The sequence below is a fragment of the Pristiophorus japonicus genome, chromosome 21 (genome assembly GCF_044704955.1).
Source record: "Pristiophorus japonicus isolate sPriJap1 chromosome 21, sPriJap1.hap1, whole genome shotgun sequence".
NCBI classification, from domain to species: Eukaryota; Metazoa; Chordata; class Chondrichthyes; family Pristiophoridae; genus Pristiophorus; species Pristiophorus japonicus.
In genome coordinates, this window is record NC_091997.1 from 31,318,458 (window position 1) to 31,338,738 (window position 20,281).

Consider the following 20,281-nt stretch of genomic DNA (forward strand, 5'->3'; position numbering starts at 1 on the left):
TGAATGTGTCTGGAAATTCTCCATTGCGCCAGAGTGAGGAAAAGACTGATAGATGCTTTGGGTGAGACAAAGACTTCTTTCCAGGTTATAAATGTTGTTGTTACAATGGGGTGTATTCAGCCTTGCGGTGGCCTTATCTGGGGGTCTAATAAGAGCAAGCTGTATAGGTGGCTGTTTGTCCAGCAACAGCTTGTGTGGGTACCTTACTCGTCTCACTCCCATAATTCCCAATACCCATAATTCCCAAAATTGGGAATCCAGTAGTAGTTTCCAAGATTGGGAAGACTGAGCCCATCTTCCTGCTTGGAAACCTGGGTGTATTTGCAGTTTCCTGCCTAATCATAGATGCAAGAGTCACTCACAGACCAGTCAGGCTCCCACAGTTCAGAATTGTTGAACTGGGACTCTGACTGGCAGCATCTGAAAAAGGAGGCAGGGCATTACTTTCATTTTTAATGTTTCTTTTGCATAAATCAGCAAGTTTGAGTTACTATTATCGCTAGGTATTTGAGGCCAGATCGTAACCACACAAAAAACAGTATGACTCACAAATGTGTGCAGGGGTGCCTTGGATGAAAGACGTAACCTGGACTTTGCAATAGTTCAACTTGTATCCTTGGAATCAGCCAAACTTCTTGATTATTTGGAAGATGAAAGTTACATAATGAAGGATATTATCAACATACATAGAGATAATTTATGTTTGGCTCCTGATGCCGCCTCTACTTGATAGATGTCAGAACTCAGTCTGATGTTTGCACTAGGGGACCTATCGCCATAGTAAAGGGGAGAGCTGATGGGACCCTCTTTAAAAGAAGGAATGCAGGGAACTCAAGCCACTAATGTGCATGATGGATGCGAGCTTGAAGAATCGGATCTTAATTCACTTCACAACACTTTGCCAAAGACCATTCGTCCAACTACCGCAAGAAGAAATGCCACACAGTCAAATACCTTCGCTGTGCTAAAGGAGATTACCAGGTTGCTTTTGCAGTGGTACACCACACTGAAAAAGCACCTAGTGTTGCATCCAGAATGGCAGAGCCCTATATAAAGCCTGCTTGCTCAGTGAAAGACTAAGCTGGACACAACTGTGACCAAACTGGTAGGCAGAATCTAGTATTTTGTAGTTAGTATGGAGCAGAAATATTGATCTATAGTATGATAAGTAGGCACAGGGTCCAGGGGCTTTACCAGACTACAGGTTTTGTATGTATTGCCGCTCATTGGTTGATATTGACATTTTAACCGAGGAGCAACCTGGGACTCCAAGTTAAGATACAGAAGTCTGCAAACTACTTATTGATCTCACTTAGGTTTAAGGTTACCCTGTTCTCTGCATTTTTAATTGAGGTCGTAGATTTGTTCTGTGCTTATTGCTGCAGGCTGTATGCCAGGAGGATCCCTAGTTTGTCCTCTTGTTCAGAATATTTTCTACTGGTGTATCAGGGTACTTTTCTACTCTCTCTAATGAGTGGTTAACCTCTTCCTGAACTAGCGCATTGATCTTCAAATGCTGCCTTTCATGTTCGGCATCTAACTTCTCTGTTCTTTGCTCCTGGTATTTCCAGTTTTGCATTCCTATATGCTTCTTGGTGAAGGAGTAGACAATAACAAACACCCTCAAGATTGTTTAAGTGGCTTCTCACTTTTGGGAGGTATCTTTACCTATGCCTCTATGGGGAAGACAGAAGCTTTGAATCAGCAAAGTGTGTGGGATTTTGGCACTGGTACTTGTGAGGGCTGAGGATAGGGTATAAAATACATGGTCAGAGACAGCAATGTGTTGTATGGCAGCTCTAGTCTTGAACAGATGTGCCTGCTTCAACATCAAATAGTTGATTATGGAGTATATTTGAGTAGAAGGTGCATTCCTTCTTTATGGGTACAATGACCAAGCTTAGATCATTGTATCACTCAGGCTCCCTGCCCTAAGCGCTCCACATTTGCTGGATGTCTCTAGAATTGATTGTCATTGATGATTCATTTATTCATCTGATTCCAAAAGTCAAGTTACAAAAAAAAAGAACAAAGGCCAGAGATAAGAGCTAGACAGAAAGACAGCACTGAGGTAAGGAGGTGGAGGCAACACGTGTACAAGCATATTGGGCTGAACTTTACTGGGGAAGACAGGTTGGGAGCAGGGGGCAGGGGCTCCAAAATGGTTGGGAAACCCGTGAGAACAATTTGCATGAAAAACCTGTTTCCCACCCACAGCCAACCAGATTGAGAGGCTGGATGGCTTCGGGCAGGTAGGCCTGTTGCACTAGGCCACAGAGAGGAGGGAGAGATCACGTAAGGGCTTGGGGGGGGGGGGGGGGGGGAAAGAGGAGGAGGGGGAGGGTGTCAGGGAGTGATCGGAGGAGCATGTGGCTGACAGGGGGGAGAAATTGGGAGGCCTCATGGGGGGAGGGGGGAGAAATCGGAAGCCTCGTGGGGGGGGGGGTCTCCGATCGCAGGGAGTGGGTTAAGTAGGGACGCTAGTTCCAGGAGGTAAATGTAAAGGCACTTACCTCCTGGATCCAGCAATCCTGGCCTTGCATTAAGTGGCGGGTTTCATGAGACCTGCAGAACCTCACCAGCGACAGTTAAATTCACAATGGAGGTTAAAGTAGAGGCTTCCAGCCTCATTATAATATTTAAGTAGCCAACCCACCTCCTGGGACGGAGTGGGTTGGCTGCCCATCCCGTCTCCGTTGAAACTGGTTGTGGGCGGTTTGAAAGCAGCTTCTGGTTGAGATTCAGATTGTTAACGCTTTAACGAACCATATAACCCCAATCCACCCGTTTGATGAGGTTAAAATTCCCCCCATTAATGCAGTTCCAGTACCTAATATCCATAAACCACTGCAGTAAACCCTGCATATGTTATTTGAATGATATTATCCAACGACAAGCTCCAATATATACTAAATATACTTTGGTAATATACTAAGCATTCAAAGAAACATCCAAGGAGCCTTAAACAGACAATGGGATAAAAAAAACATTGTGCAGTATACATTTATAAAATGCGTTCTTTAAAATGAAAAAAAGATTAAATGTAAAATATTGAATTAAAATATGCAATATTATTAGTACTTCTGATAAAATTTCCATATGTGCCCTGTTAATATTGGATTTGAGCAGACCCAGACACCTCTTTAATGGACTTTTTTTTTAAAGAATAATTTTTACCATATGGGGACATTGGCCAGACAGACCATTAGAAGTTCAAAGACTTTAGAAATGAGGTCACCTTTTGACATTATCTACATTCATGCACAGCTTATAATGTATGCCAGAGATTCTGTACACAAGCAAACCATTTTAATCCTTCAAAACCAACACAATATACCTATATCTATTTAAGGGAGCTAAACAAAAAGGCAGATGTACACTTTAAAGTGTTACATATAAGTATGTACAAGATGCCCACAGACATGATTCACTATGGAACTTTGATTATTCATTCAGGATATACAACTTTGCTTCTTTTGTAGACTCCTCTGTTCTGAGCGCTTGGCATTTTATTTCCTTTCAATTAGCACTCGCATCAGAACTTTCCACTGTAGAAAAGAAAGTTCAAAGCTCTAAATAGGACTAGTACTAGTTTCATAGATTCACGAGTACAGTGAATCAACAATTTATCATCATTAGGTGGCGGAGTAAATTGAAATCACCAACATACTGCGCCAAGGAATGGAAAAGCACAGGTTTAATTTCCCAACACTGTCGGTTTCCCAGGCTTGGGCTTATTACAAGGGTGGGTGGGTGAGTGAGGCGAGTAAGGTACTGACCCAGACAAGTCACAATGGGAATGAGGGAGAATTTCCCTAGCCACTTTTGTACACCTCCCAGGAGCCAATTCCAATCAGCAGAATCTGGGGCAGGTCACCCACCTGGCCTCTGGTCACAGGTGCTGAATGGAGTGAAAGCGTAAAGGACACTCAAAAAAACAAAAAACATTCACAATTACAGGAAATTCAAAGATCCAAATGGTTACTTATCTAGGACAAGCAGATGCACTCTCACAAGAAACGCTTAGGCAAGTTACAAACGGAGGCTCCAGGAAACATCCCATTCAGAACATAATCAAGACTGAAGCAGAAGAGTACATAGTGACCAGCAGTTCATGCATCTGGCACTATTCAAATTTTGAGTTAGGTAGATCTCATTTACATCACAAGAGAGTTTGCGTTGTACCTTCTGACTTGGGCAAATGATTTTTAATCCCACAATAAACAATGTTAAATTTACATAACACATCCATGCATACTAATTAGATTCAAGATGAAAGACAGAATGATTTTCACAAATATGGTTTTCAGTAAGAAAAACAAATACTCACAAGCTGTCTAATCAACACAATTGCCATATTATTTATAAACCAAAAGCTCTTTCTGCTAGGTAAAGCATATTACAAGGCTACACATTATAATTGTTAGTACCTTAGGTCGATTGCATGGTCTCATTAGAGATTAGAGATAGTACGGGGAAAACGTCACTGGTGGGCGTAGTTTATAGGCCCTCAAATAATAACTTCACGGTGGGGCGGGCAATAATCAAGGAAATAATGGAAGCATGGGAAATAATGGAGGCAGTAATCATGGGGGATTTTAACCTACATATCGATTGGTCAAATCAAATCGCACGTGGTAGTCTGGAGGAGGAATTCATAGAATGCATACGGGATTGTTTCTTAGAACAGTATGTTACAGAACCTACAAGGGAGCAAGCTATCTTAGATCTGGTCCTGTGTAATGAGACAGGAATAATAAACAATCTCCTAGTAAAAGATCCTCTCGGAATGAGTGATCACAGTATGGTTGAATTTGTAATACAGATTGAGGGTGAGGAAGTAGTGTCTCAAACGAGCATACTATGCTTAAACAAAGGGGACTACAGTGGGATGAGGGCAGAGTTGGCTAAAGTAGACTGGAAACAAGGACTAAACGGTGGCACAATTGAGGAACAGTGGAGGACTTTTAAGGAGCTCTTTCATAGTGCTCAACAAAAATATATTCCAATGAAAAAGGGCGGTAAGAGAAGGGATAACCAGCCGTGGATAACCAGGGAAATTAAGGAGAGTATCAAATTAAAAACCAATGCATATAAGGTGGCCAAGGTTAGTAGGAAAATAGAAGATTGGGAAAATTTTAAACGACAGCAAAGAATGACTAAGAAAGCAATAAAAAAAGGAAAGATAGATTACGAAGGTAAACTTGCGCAAAACATAAAAACAGATAGTAAAAGCTTTTACAGATATATAAAACGGAAAAGAGTGACTAAAGTAAATGTTGGTCCCTTAGAAGATGAGAAGGGGGATTTAATAATGGGAAATGTGGAAATGGCTGAGACCTTAAACAATTATTTTGCTTCCGTCTTCACAGTGGAAGACACAGAAACCATGCCAGAAATTGCTGGTCACAGGAATGTGGGAAGGGAGGACCTGGAGACAATCACTATCACTAGGGGGGGTAGGGCTGGACAGGCTAATGGGACTCAAGGTAGACAAGTCCCCTGGTTCTGATGAAATGCATCCCAGGGTATTAAAAGAGATGGCGGAAGTTATAGCAGATGCATTTGTTGTAATCTACCAAAATTCTCTGGACTCTGGGGAGGTACCACCGGCTAAATGTAACGCCTCTGTTTAAAAAAGGGGGCAGACAAAAGGCAGGTAACTATAGGCCGGTTAGTTTAACATCTGTAGTGGGGAAAATGCTTGAAACTATTAAGGAAGAAATAGCGGGACATCTAGATAGGAATAGTGCAATCAAGCAGACGCAGCATGGATTCATGAAGGGGAAGTCATGTTTAACTAATTTATTGGAATTCTTTGAGGATATAACGAGCATGGTGGATAGAGGTACCGATGGATGTGGTGTATTTAGATTTTCAAAAGGCATTCGATAAGGTGCCACATAAAAGGTTACTGCAGAAGATAAAGGTACGCGGGGTCAGTGGAAATGTATTAGCATGGAGAGAGAATTGGTTGGCTAACACAAAGCAGAGAGTCGGGATAAATGGGTCCTTTTTGGGTTGGAAATCGGTGGTTAGTGGTGTGCCACGCCACAGGGATCGGTACTGGGACCACAACTGTTTACAATATACATAGATGACCTGGAAGAGGGGACAGAGTGTAGTGTAACAAAATTTGCAGATGAAACAAAGATTAGTGGGAAAGCGGGTTGTGTGGAGGACACAAAGAGGCTGCAAAGAGATTTAGATAGGTTAAGCGAATGGGCTAAGGTTTTGCAGATGGAATACAATGTCGGAAAGTGAGAGGTCATCCACCTTGGGAAAAAAAAACAAAAAAAGGGAATACTATTTGAATGGGGAGAAATTACAACATGCTGCGGTGCAGAGGGACCTGGGGGTCCTTGTGCATGAAACTCTTTGTGCATGAAACTCTTGAATCCCAAAAAGATAGTTTGCAGGTGCAGCAGGTAATCAGAAAGGCGAATGGAATGTTGGCCTTCATTGCGAGAGGGATGGAGCACAAAAGCAGAGAGGTCCTTCTGCAACTGTATAGGGTATTGGTGAGGCCGCACCTGGAGTACTGCGTGCAGTTTTGGTCGCCTTACTTAAGGAAGGATATACTGGCTTTGGAGGGGGTACAGAGACGATTCACTAGGTTGATTCCACAGATGAGGGGGTTACCTTATGATGATAGATTGAGTAGACTGGGTCTTTACTCGTTGGAGTTCAGAAGGATGAGGGGTGATCTTATGGAAACATTTAAAATAATAAAAGGGATAGACAAGATAGAGGCAGAGAGGTTGTTTCCACTGGTCGGGGAGACTAGAACTAGGGGGCACAGCCTCAAAATACGGGGGAGCCAATTTAAAACCAAGTTGAGAAGGAATTTCTTCTCCCAGAGGGTTGTGAATCTATGGAATCATCTGCCCAAGGAAGCAGTTGAGGCTAGCTCATTGAATGTATTCAAGTCACAGATAGATAGATTTTTAACTAATAAGGGAATTAAGGGTTATGGGGAGCGGGCGGGTAAGTGGAGCTGAATCCACGGCCAGATCAGCCATGATCTTATTGAATGGCGGAGCAGGCTCGAGGGGCTAGATGGCCTACTCCTGTTCCTAATTCTTATGTTCTTATGTTCTCAAAACATAGTGGTCATTAACCTCAGTTCAAAATACACATTCTGTGATTATCAAACATAATCAACTGTTGCATTTGGCTAAACATTTTCAGGATAAAGGAACAATTTGAAGACTGGCCACTTTAAATCAGTGAAAACTCCCATATACCCACCACAGAATTTCTAGCAATTTCTACAAATTGCTGCAATAGAACTATATTAGAGAACTACTGTTTCTCGGATATAGCGATTGATGAATGCTGATCCCCGTCACAAAACACGTGGTTTTGTTTTCTGCTCTTTTAACTCTGAATAGAGAGAGAACGGGGTACAAGAAAAGGTTTGAACTCCGATTTAGTGCCTATTACAAAGCAGCATTGTTCAAAGAGAAAAGCACTGCTGATTTTAAGTGGACACGGCTCCGCTTGCCCCCACTCATAACCAGAAAACATCACTGTTATACCAACACTTACTGAAGCCGTTACAACAGAACACAATATTGTACAGCAACAGATTTTAAAAACAAGAATACAACTGCCAAAAGACAAGAGTTGAAAGCAAGACAAGACCCCGTCATTATAACCCATAACTTCATAGCGACATTCTATGTAATGCAGTGTCAGAACTTCAAATCAATTTGCCCTTATTTTTCCTGCTCATTTTCTACCTCAACGGTCTTGCATTCCTCTATGTTAATCCTCTTAGTCACAAATGCGTTATAATTAAAGGAAATACTGCAGCCTCAGTGCAGACAGCACTGTCGGGCCCGGTGTTCTGTACTTATTACTTACTTGTGCCTCCACGTAGGGTGGAATTCCAACGAGACAGAAAGCCACGCCATTCATCTGTGAGATGGGGTGCCTCCGAGTTTTCAGAGTGTAGTAACAAGCCTCGCAAATCTATATTCCAGCCCAGATCTTAATTTGCAGTCAGTTCGTAGTCTCCCCCCTCCCCAGGCTAAAGCCGCCTATCTGCTCTGCGGAAGAGCATGCATTGGTCTTCTAATTATCATCCCGTCCACAGCCAAAGGGGAAAGCAGAATCAACTTCCAGTACTCTGCACCAGGGAATCTGTCAGAGCCTTACTGTGGACACATAGAAAGTTTAAATGAATCAGGCAAATAAAACACATTTAAAACAAGCAGCATGTTACTACGTGTATCCCTTTTAGGCTGTGCTCCTTATCACAAAGCATTGGTGTTCGCTGGAGCCTCTTCTCTTTTTCTAAATCAGATCGACAACACTACTGCTGTGATATAAGCGGCACGCTAGAATGAGAAAAGGAGGAGGCTCCCTGCCAGTAAACATTCCAACTGACAGGGGAAGCATGTGACGGAAACGCTGGAACAGCACATGGACTAAAGAGACTGCACCCAAATCCTGTCTGCACAGTACCAAAGCGAATGCAGGCAGCCTAATAGAAAAAAAGAGTATTAAAGTCATCTCATCTCAGAAGTAAAAAGATTCAGACTCTAGCCTAGAGTATAGAACTGCTGAATTTGCCTCTCCGGAAGTATTTATGCTTGGAGGCAACAGAAAGCTGGGAGAGAGAAACAAAACTTACCAAAATGTGCCTTTTACTTTATAGAAAGACAAACTATTAATAATGTGTATTGAGCTAAATTTCAAGAACTGTTATTATTCATCCGAAACAAAGTAATACAACAGTGGACTGCATGTTTCTACTGTTTTTTTATGTTATGAGTGAAAGAATAACCAAATACAGTCACCATGTACAATAGTCCAGTTGTTACTTCCTGGGTACTAAATTGGGACTTAAAATGATTCTGTAACAGAACGTTAGTGTTATTTTCTTACACGCTTACAATCAGTTTTGCTTTTTGTGGAGTGAATCATCACTTCAGAGGGACCTGGGGGTCCTTGTGCAGATCTGACAAAGAATTGGAATGAAACTCTTTTAGCAGATCTGACAAAGAATTGGAATGAATCCCCAAAAAAAAGTTAGTTTGCAGGTGCAGTAGGTAATCAGGAAGGCAAATGGAATGTTGGCCTTCATTGCGAGAGGGATGGAGTGCAAAAGCAGGGAGGTCCTGCTGCAACTGTACAAGGTATTGGTGAGGCCGCACCTGGAGTACTGCGTGCAGTTTTGGTCACCCTACTTAAGGAAGGATAGACTAGCTTTGGAGGGGATACAGAGACGATTCACTAGGCTGATTCCGGAGATGAGGGGGTTACCTTATGATGATAGATTGAGTAGACTGGGTCTTTACTCGTTGGAGTTCAGAAGGATGAGGGGTGATCTTATAGAAACATTTAAAATAATGAAAGGGATAGACAAGATAGAGGCGGAGAGGTTGTTTCCACTGGTCGGGGAGACTAGAACTAGGGGGCACAGCCTCAAAATACGGGAGAGCCAATTTAAAACCGAGTTGAGAAGGAATCTCTTCTCCCAGAGGGTTGTGAATCTGTGGAATTCTCTGCCCAAGGAAGCAGTTGAGGCTAGCTCATTGAATGTATTCAAATCACAGATAGATAGATTTTTAACCAATAAGGGAATTAAGGGTTACGGGGAGCGGGCGGGTGAGTGGAGCTGAGTCCACGGCCAGATCAGCCATGATCTTGTTGAATGGCGGAGCAGGCTCGAGGGGCTAGATGGCCTACTCCTGTTCCTATTTCTTATATTCTTATGTTCTTGGGCTATGAAAATACCATAGTGTCATGTATGTAACCTTTATGTAACAACACTGCAATACTGTATATATGCAAGAAATGCACACCTTGACCACAGGGGGTGAACGTGGGATATACTCCTCACCTGGTCATCTAGGTATATAAAGGGAGGTCCCACGCAGGGTCATCACTTCTTGGTCCGGTGAATAAAGGTCAGGTCACAGAGTGACTTTGTCTGCAGAATGTGCCTCATGTGAATTTATAGTAGTGTGTAAGGACACAACATTTGACGACGAGAAATGGGAATCAACGACTCACGAGAATGGCCACCGGTAGCTCAGAGGAATAGTACTGTGTTGGTGAGGACTGGGACGATTTCGTTGAGAGGCTCCAGCAGAGCTTTGTCACGAAGGACTGGCTGGGAGAGGCAGCGGTTGACAAGCGAAGGGCGCAATCTACTGACCAGCTGAAGACCTAAGACGTACGCGCTGATGAAAGACCCGCTCGCACCAGAGATGCCGGCGGACAAAACCAAGGAGCTCAGCAAACTGATCAGTGAGCACCTCCAACTGGCGAGCAGTATACACATGGCCCGACACCAATTCTATACACACAGACGTCGGGAAGGACAGAGCATACCGGACTTTGTTGCGGACCTTCGGTGCTTGGCCAGCCTCTAAGTTCACAGACGCCTGCACGGGGGAGATGTTACGGGATTTCTTCATTGAGGGCATTGGGCATGCCGGGATTTTCAGAAAGCTAATTGAGACCAAGGACTTGACCTTGGAAGCGGCGGTGTTGTGATGGCTCAGACCTTCATGGCGGGGGAGGAGGAAACCAAGATAATATACACGCGCAACTATGCTCCCAATGTGGCGATGGAGCAGGGAGTTAACATTGTAAACGTGACTCAGAACCCTGCAGGCAGGCAAGGGCAATTCAACACCACCCAGGCAGTAACAGACTCTAGAGTGGGTCATCAACAGAGACAATGGCAGGTTGAATGGCCATTTACACCATCACAAGGGACAATACGTCCCGGGATGGGGCCATTGACACCCACTAACAGAGTGCTCAAGAGTAATCAGAGAGACAATCAGAGAGGAATGCCTGGTAACAACCCTTTTGTTCACAACAATCTCAGCTTATGCTGGAGGTGTGGGGGTAGATATGCTGCAAAAACCTGCAGGTTCCAACAATTCATCTGTAGAAATTGTAACTTCAGTGGACATTTAGCCAGAATGTGCAGGCTAATTTACGAGGCAGATGAACCACAAGAGGGGTCTGCAAGGCAGGGTGATGCTTGGGACACAGCAATGGATGCTGAAGTTCAGGTGGCAAACATCCACAGCTCATATAAAAAAACGCCACCTATGATGATGAAAGTCCGATTAAACGGCATCCCGGTATGCATGGAGCTGGACACAGGGGCCAGCCAGTTACTTATGAGTGTCCAACAATTCGAGAAACTATGGCCACTCAAAGCCAGCAGACCCAAACTAGAACACATTGAGACGCAATTATGGATGTACACCAAAGAAATCATTCCAGTGCTAGGCAGTGCAATGTTGGCGGTCACACACAATGGATCGGTGAACCGGCTGCCGCTCTGGATTGTCCCGGGCAATGGTCCCGCACTGTTGGGGAGGAGCTGGTTAGCGGAGATGAACTGGAAATGGGGGGGATGTGCACGCCATGTCATCTGTGGAGCGAAGTTCATGCTCACAGGTCCTACAGCAATTTGAATCAGTATTTCAACCTGGCGTCGGGACGTTCAAAGGTACCAAAGTAGTAATACGCATCACCCCGGACGCCAGACCAGTGCACCACAAAGCCAGAGCTGTGCCGTATGTGATGTGGGAGAAAACTGAGAGCGAGTTGGACCGGTTGCTGAGAGAGGGCATCATCTCACCCGTTGAATTCAGTGACTGGGCGAGCCCCATCATTCCCGTCCTAAAAGCGGATGACTCGGTCAGGATCTGTGGCGACTACAAGGCCACTATCAACCGGGTGTCCCTACAAGACCAATACCCGCTCCCGAGAGTGGAGGACCTTTTTGCCATGCTGGCAGGCGGCAAGCTGTTCACCAAGTTGGACCTCACTTCAGCCTACATGACCCAAGAACTGGCCGATGAATCTAAACTACTGACCATCACCACGCACAAGGTACTGTTAGTTTACAACAGGTGCCCGTTTGGCATTCAATCAGTGGCCGCGGTTTTTCAAAGAAACATGGAAAGCCTGCTCAAATCCATTCCTGGAACAATCGTATTTCAGGATGACATCCTCATCATCGGTCGTGACACCGAGGAACACCTCCACAACCTGGAGGAGGTGCTACGCCGACTGGACCGGGTAGGCCTGCGATTCAAGAAGTCTAAGTGTGTATTTTTGGCTCCTGAGGTCGAGTTTCTGGGCAGGAGGGTTGCTGCAGATGGGATTCGGCCTACCGAATCCAAAACGGAGGCGATTCAACGATCGCCCAGGCCCTGCAACACATCGGAGTTGCGTTCATTTCTGGGGCTCTTGAACTATTTCGGGAACTTTCTGCCGAACTTAAGCACATTGTTGGAGCCACTACATGTGCTCCTGTGTAAGGGTTGCGATTGGTTTTGGGGGGGACTGTCAAGAACGGGCTTTCAATCGGGCGCGGAACCTACTTTGTTCAAATAAGTTGTTGACCCTGTACGACCCCCATAAGAAATTGGTTCTGACATGTGATGCATCGTGTCCTATGAGGTTGGGTGCATGTTGCTGCAGGGTAACGCTGAGGGCCAACTACAACCTGTGACTTATGCCTCCAGGTCACGCTCTCAAACTGAACGGGGATATGGGATGGTTGAGAAGGAAGCACTCGCATGTGTCTATGGGGTGAAAAAGATGCATCAGTACCTTTTTGGCAGGAGGTTCGAATTAGAAACGGACCACAAGCTGTTAACATCCCTGCTGTCAGACAGCAAGGCTGTTGATGCCAATGCGTCAGCTCGCATACAGCGATAGGCTCTCACGCTCGCTGCATATGACTACACCATCCGGCACAGGCCCGGCACCGAAAATTGCGCTGACGCGCTCAGCAGGCTTCCACTGGCCACCACTGAGGGAGCAGCGGAGCAAAGTGCTTAGATGGTCATGGCTGTCGATGCCTTTGATTGCGCAGGCTCCCCCATCACAGCCCGCCAGATCAAAATCTGGACCAACAGAGATCCCCTCCGATCCTTGATTAAGAAATGTGTCCTGACTGGGGATTGGGTGCCTGCACATGGAGCATGCCCTGAGGAGGTCAGACCGTTTCACAGACGGATGGATGAGCTCTCCATCCAAGCCGACTGCCTACTATGGGGCAGCTGGGTAGTCATGCCCCAGAGGGGCAGGGAAGCATTCATCAGGGAACTCAGCGAGCAACCAGGCATCATGCTGATGAAGGCCATTGACCGGTCATATGTGTGATGGCCGGGAATTGATTCAGACCTGGAACACTGTGTTCGCAGGTGCACGACGTGTGCCCAGCTAGTTAATGCCCCCAGGGAGGCCCCGCTCAGCCCATGGCCCTGGCCCACCAGGCCATGTTCACGTAGACTACGCGTGCCTATTCATGGGAAAAATGTTTCTCATTGTGGTTGATGCGTACTCGAAATGGATCGAGTGCATCATTTTGATTTCGTGCACGACATCCACCGTGGAGAGTCTGCGCGCGGTCTTTGCGACCCACGGCTTGCCGGACATCCTTGTTAGCGATAATGGCCCATGTTTCACAAGCTACGAATTCCGGGAGTTCATGTCGGGTAATGGCATTAACCATGTCAGGACAGCATCGTTCAAGCCGGCCTCCAATGGCCAGGCGGAACATGCGGTCCAAATCATAAAACAAGGCATGCTCCGGATTCAAGGACCCTCCCTTCAATGCCGCCTATCGCGCCTCCTGCTGGCCTATAGGTCCCGCCCGCCGAGCTACTCATGAAATGAACACACAAAACTCGGCTGTCCCTCATTCATCCAGTCCTGTCCGACATTGTTGAGGGCAAGCGCCAGTCCCAAAACGAGTACCATTACCGAAATTCAAGGGGGAGATGTATAGAAATTGATGACCCCGTATTTGTTCTCAATCACGCTTTGGGGCCCAAATGGCTTGAGGGTACTGTAATAGACAAAGAGGGGAATAGGGTCATAGTGGTTAAATTTAACAATGGGCAGATATGCCGCAAGCATCTGGACCAAGTTTAAAAAAAAGGTTCAGCATGGACACTGAGGAAGATCATGAGATGGTATTCACACCACCACCAGTAAACGAGCAACAAGAACATTCAGCAGCATGCACAGTCCCTGCGGTCAGCCCGGACAAGCCGGAATCACCACAGGTGACAGACACGCATACCAAGGCTCAACAACCAGAGCCCCAACTGCGGCGCTCCACAAGAGAACGCAGACCACCAGAGAGACTTAACCTATGATCCCAATAAGATGTTGAGGGGGAGGTGATGTCTTGTATGTAACCTTTATGTAGCAACACTGATATATGTAAGAAATGCACACCTTGACCACAGGTGGTGAACTTGTGGGAGACACTCCTCACCTGGTCATCCAGGTATATAAAGAGAGGTCCCATGCAGGGTCATCACTTCTTGGCCCGGTGAATAAAGGTCAGGTCATAGAGTGACTTTGTCTGCAGAATGTGCCTCGTGTGAATTTATAGTAGTGTATAAGGAGACAACACATAGAATGATCACCATACTTAAAAAAAAATGCCAATTGAATGAAATATAAAAAATGCATTACTAAACTTTTACTTATATTTTATTTACTTCAGTCCACTGTTAGAAATCTACATATTGCTATTACTCGTCACTTTTTCTTGTACAATCAGTCTACTGGACTTCAGTCGATTTGCACAAATAAGTGTGTTTCAAGTGCAAACACAAAGCTACATTACTTAAAGCACCTATCAGCGCATTTGCAGCAAGGCATCAAAACATACATAATTCTAGGAGAACGCATAAAAATAGGTCAAACCCTTTTGGTGTTGCACGATGGCATCAATAAATTAATAATTACATGCTCAGTTCCGTCTGCCCGAAGCATCACATTCTAAAATTTAGATATATAATTTTTTTTTTTTAATAATCCAGACACCAAACCCCAAGTATAGTAAATACCGATCACATAAAATATATACTTTCAGTACATAAAACAATTTTCTATTTATACCTATTCATTTTGGGTTACAGCATACATTTGAGGTAAATTCCTGATTTTGTTTTGCTGCATTACTCATTTACTGGGTGTCCCTCCCAAGTTGCTGCACAAATACATTTTGAGTCATGTCCCACATAGTTCTTACAGTAAAACACCCACCAAAAGTAGCAAATTAAAATAAGGTTTAAAAAGACTATTTGAACCTTTTGATTCAAAAGCAAAATCAATTCAAGCAAAATCAGTATTATGTCCACCTACATGATACAATCAAACACAAATATTTGATGATAGCAGAAGAAGTTGGTAAGGCTGTTTAAAAAGCATAGGGGATCCTTGGCTTTATAAACTGAGGCAGAGAGTACAAAAGTAAAGAGATATGGTAAACCTTTATAAATCACTGGTTAGGTCTCAACTAGAGTATTGTATCTAATTCTGGGCACCACACTTTAGGAAGGCCTTATAAAGGGTGCAAAGGAGCTTTAACAGAAGAAATTTCTCCTCATCTCCATCCATTTAAAACAGAGATGAGGAGAAATTTCTTCTCTGAGGGTTGTTAATCTGTGGAATTCGCTGCCTCAGAGAACTATGGAAGCTGGGACATTGAATAAGACAGAAATAGAAAGTTTCTTAAACAATAAGGGCGTAAGAGGTTGTGGGGAGCGGGCGGGGAAGTGGAACAGAGTCCATGATCAGATCAGCCATGATCTTATTAAATGGCGGACCAGGCTCAAGAGGCCGTATGGCCTACTCCTATTTCTTATGTTCTTATGTACTAAGCAATGTTCCCCCAATTTATTTCTGGGTGCGCGGCCCTTATAAGCCCATTCACAGTTTTTCATATACGCGAAATTTAACATTGGAAAAGCCAGTCCCGGGCTGCGCAGGACCGGCAGAGAGCTGCATGGCCACGCAGCTTAGAGGAAATGTTGGTACTAGGGATGAGGAACTTCAGCTATGTAGACAGACAAGAGAAGCTGCGATTGTTCTCCTTAGAACAGAGAAGGTTAAGGGGATGTTTAATAAAGGTCTTCAAAATTATGAGTGGTTTTGACAAGAGTCATTCGGGAGAAACTATTTGGACTGGCAGGAGGAACGGTAACCAAAGGTCACACATTTAAGATAATTGGCAAAAAATCCAGGGGGGAAAAATTAGGATTTTTTTTGTGCCAGTTATTATGATTTGTAATGCACTACCTGAAAGAGTGGTGGAAGCAGATTCAATACTAACTTTCAAAGGCGAATTCGATAAATTCTTGAAAAGGAGCAACTTGCAGGGCTTTGGCAAAAGAGCAGGGGAGTGGGACAAATTAGATAGATTTTTCAAAAGAGCCAGCACTGACATGATGGGTCTAATGGCCTTCTGTGCTCTATGATTCTAAAGTTGCAAATGATGATTTTAAAACAATGGCATATGCATAATTATTTTTGGTATTCCAGAGCCTTGAGCAACACTGTAGAGCAGCTATTCCAAGAACATCCTGGAAAGCAAAGACAGCCCCCGGCTTCTTGACTTCACTACCAATTGTATCCCAAAATTCCTCTCTGTTGCCCACTTTTAGCCTCACCTCAACAAGTACACGGAGCTAACCAAGTGAGACCATCCGTTCAGCTGCCTCTAACCCCTTCTCACCAAGCCAACCCCCCACCCCAGGCTCCCCCACTTCCCTAGCCCTGAACTCCCCTCTCTCCCTATTCCATCCTCATCGAGCATATCTCGTCCATGAGATTGTTAATCATCCAATTTCCATTCCTGGCCCCCTTGCAAGAGGATATTGTAAATTGTTTATTCTCCTCAGGTACTATCCCCCTCCCTTTCAAAACTATCACCATCCTCTTCAAAAAACCCACCCTTGACCTCTCTGTCCTTGCAAAGAACCACCCCGCTTCCAACCTCCCTGTCCTCCCCAAATATATTTAGCCCAACAGCTGCGAAGGACAGGACAGAACGACTGTGTAATCTGTACTGTACAAATTGTAAAATGCGTGGCCTGAACAAATAAAATTTGATTTGTGGAACAGTGTTACATAATCAGTTTCCTTTTAAATCAGTAGTTCATTCGTAACATTCACGTTTTGAAATCAGGATAAAAATGTGACAATTTAGCTAATGTCACATGATGCAGTTTGACGCTAAATACAGCTGACGGTGGAGTCCCCAGGTCAATCCATGTTCTCTTGGAATTCTAAACCCATTACATAATGTACATGATCAGATACTGAGTTTACACAGTGGAGGCAGGTTTGTTTAAATTCAGGTAATGCTATTTAATCCTTAGAATGAATTTCACTGTTGTTATGCACGGTGCAGTGTAGTGGTTAAAACAACCCACGTGCCTTAAATTTAGCTTCTAAAAACAACCCGACGCCCATCTAATACAGTAAAATGTTAAGCACTGAAATATGGATGAATCATGTTGAACACCTGAATGTTACACTGTGAGATGATCATATCACTGCTTATGTTGCTGGTTTATTATGCTCTCATTTTGTCAGATTTGTCTATTTCAAAAAGCGAAAAAAAATGTGTTTAAAGCAGTACAGCATTTGGTTCTAAGTTTTAATAATGAAAATTCACCTTCAGTAAGTTCTCATCAAATATGGTACAAAACAGATGCTGCAGGGATTCCAACATCCCAGAAAGAATTAACAGTTCATGTCCTAGTCAGAGCATTTCATGTGCTTTATGGATCAGACAATAATGCAAGACAACCAGCACTCACCTGGGCCTCTGAAAATATTAAAAGACCCAATCCCAATGAACAGACTTAAACTGCTCTTAAATCAAAATGAAGCAATGATCCAATATTGATAGTGCAGCAATATAGGTATAAACCCAATACTAACATGGTTTGAATATTTTACACACTCCTCTGTTCTTCGAGGTATTTTGTACCATGTGAGACACAAAATACCAACACACAAAGAGAACAGAGAATGCAGTATACATAAATGCAAATTAGGAAATTCACCACACAGAGTTTTATTAATAAAAGATTTGAAAGTATCTCATTTACCATACTTTACTCTAGCCCACTAGGATTCACAACCAGGCTAGCAGCGACAGAAGGTTTATCCTAACACTCCAAATCCTCTTAATTCATCACACAGGCTGGTCAAAAATGGACTAAATGATAAGAGAAAGTATAAAATGGATGCTGATTTATCTTTTGCTAATTTCACATACGTTACAGCTACTGGAATATTGACATGCCAAACGTCAACAAATACAAGCAGGATCTACATAATCCATGATTATCAGTGATTTGAATTTAGTAACTAAATACTGCTGACCTGTTCCATGAATTAAAGAAAGAATTTGGAAAGTTAATCTAACCATCCATGCTCATCTTCTGTGCTACTGCTACCTTTCAGATAGCCCAAGAGAGTATTGAATGTTTCTATTGCATCCTGCAAAACATAGCAACACTGCAATGCATCCATGCCTTTGTGACTTCGAGACAGGACTATTGCAATGCACTCTTGGGTCAGTCTCCCATCGACCACCCTCCATGAACTTGCGGTCATCCAAAACTCCAAAACTCTGCTGCCTATGTCTGAATACGCACCAAGTCCCGTTCATCCAGCATCCCTATGTTCGCTGATCTACATTGGCTCTCAGTTAAACAACATCTTGATTTTAAAATTCTCATCCTTGTTTCAAAACCCCTTCCTATCTCTGTAATCTCTTCCAGCCCTACAACCCACTGAGTTATCTGTGCTCCTCCAATTCTGGCCTCTTGAACATCCCCAAATTTAATCGCTCCACCATCGGCAGCTGTGCCTTCAGCTGCCAAGGCCTTAAGCTCTGGAGCTCCCTCCCTAAACCTCTCTGCCTGTACACTTCTCCTCTCCTTTAAGATGCTCCTTCATCATCATCATCATAGGCAGTCCCTCAGAATCGAGGAAGACTTGCTTCCACTCTTAGCATGAGTTCTTAGGTGGCTGTACAGTCCAATACGAGAACCACAGTCTCTGCCACAGATGGGACAGACAGTGATTAAAGGAAAGGGTGGGCAGGGAGTCTGGTTTGCCGCACGCTCGTTCCGCTGCCTGGGCTTGCTTTCTGCATGCTCTCGGTGACGAGACTCGAGGAGCTCAGCGCCCTCCCGGTTGCATTTCCTCCATTTAGGGCAGTCTTTGGCCAGGGACTCCCAGGTGTCAGTGGGGATGTCGCCTTAAAACCTACCTCATCTGCCCTAATATCTCCTTATGTGGCTCAGTGTCAAATTGTTTGATAACGCTCATGTGAAGCACCTTGGGACGCTTTACTACATTAAAGGTGCTATATAATTATAAGTAGTTGTTGTTGCATTACTGTCAATCTGTCAGAGGGCAATGATAACAGAGACTGGATGCAGTTGATCAAGGAAATCACAGGAATAAATTCCTGCTCATACCTAATGTACTTAGAAATTACTTTGAAAGAGGAAAAAAAGGACTTGGATTTATATAGCACCTTTCACGAACACCGGACATCTCAAAGTGCTTTACAGCCAATGAAGTACTTTTGAAGTGTAGTCACTGTTGTAATGTAGGAAACGGGGCAGCCAATTTGCGCAGAAGCAAGCTCCCACAAACAGCAATGTGATAATGACCAGATAATCTGGGGGGTTTTTTGTTATGCTGATTGGCCAAGGAAATATATTTGGTTATTTTTAGCTTATGGAAACCACAATGTTAGGTCTGTACTTTCCTATTCACCTGTTCTGGTGACTTACTACTGGAATAGCTCGAAGCGGCTCCATTCACTTTAACAGAAGCCCACATCTACCCGATAAAGTGGAAAATTGCCCAGCAATGTCCTCTCCAGAAAAAGCAGGACAAATCCAATCCGACCAATAACTGCCCCATTAGCACACTCTGAATCATCAGCAAAGTGATGGAAGGTATCATCAACAGTGCTATCAAGTGGTACTTACTCACCAATGATCAGTTTGGCTTCCTCCAGGACCCCTGGCTCCAGACCTCATTACAGCCTTGATACAAACATGGACAAAAGAGCTGAATTCCAGAAGTGAAGCGAGAGTGACTGCCCTTGACATCAAGACAGCATTTGACCGAGTGTGGCACCTACGAATCATTGCATCATATAAATTCACGGCACAGAAGGAGACCATTTGGCCCATCATGTCTGTGCCGGCCGAAAAAGAGCCATCTGGCCTAATCCCACTTTCCAGCTCTTGGTCCGTAGCCCTGTAGGTTACGGCACTTCAAGTGCACATCCAAGTATCTTTTAAATGTGATGAGCGTTTCTGCCTCTACCACCCTTTAATGCAGTGAGTTCCAGATCCCACCACCCTCTGGTTGAAAGAAGTTCTCAACTCCTGATCTCTCAGCTAAGGGAAGTAGGCCCTTCCTATCCACTCTATCTAGGCCCCATAAT

General features: G+C 44.1%; 1 protein-coding gene across 3 annotated transcripts in view; it reads right to left on the minus strand.

Annotated features, from left to right (window-relative positions):
* arhgap23a (Rho GTPase activating protein 23a) overlaps positions 1-20,281 on the minus strand; it is a 482,417-nt gene that overhangs the window by 308,355 nt on the left and 153,781 nt on the right. The window contains exon 1 of one of the 3 annotated variants that reach the window (XM_070864539.1): positions 7,870-8,321. The exons of the other annotated variants lie outside the window; for them this stretch is intronic. Within the exon in view, the coding sequence (XP_070720640.1) occupies positions 7,870-7,923 (54 nt within the window). The 5' untranslated portion in view covers positions 7,924-8,321. Of the gene's footprint in view, positions 1-7,869; positions 8,322-20,281 lie in introns of those variants that run through there. 3 annotated transcript variants of the gene reach the window in all.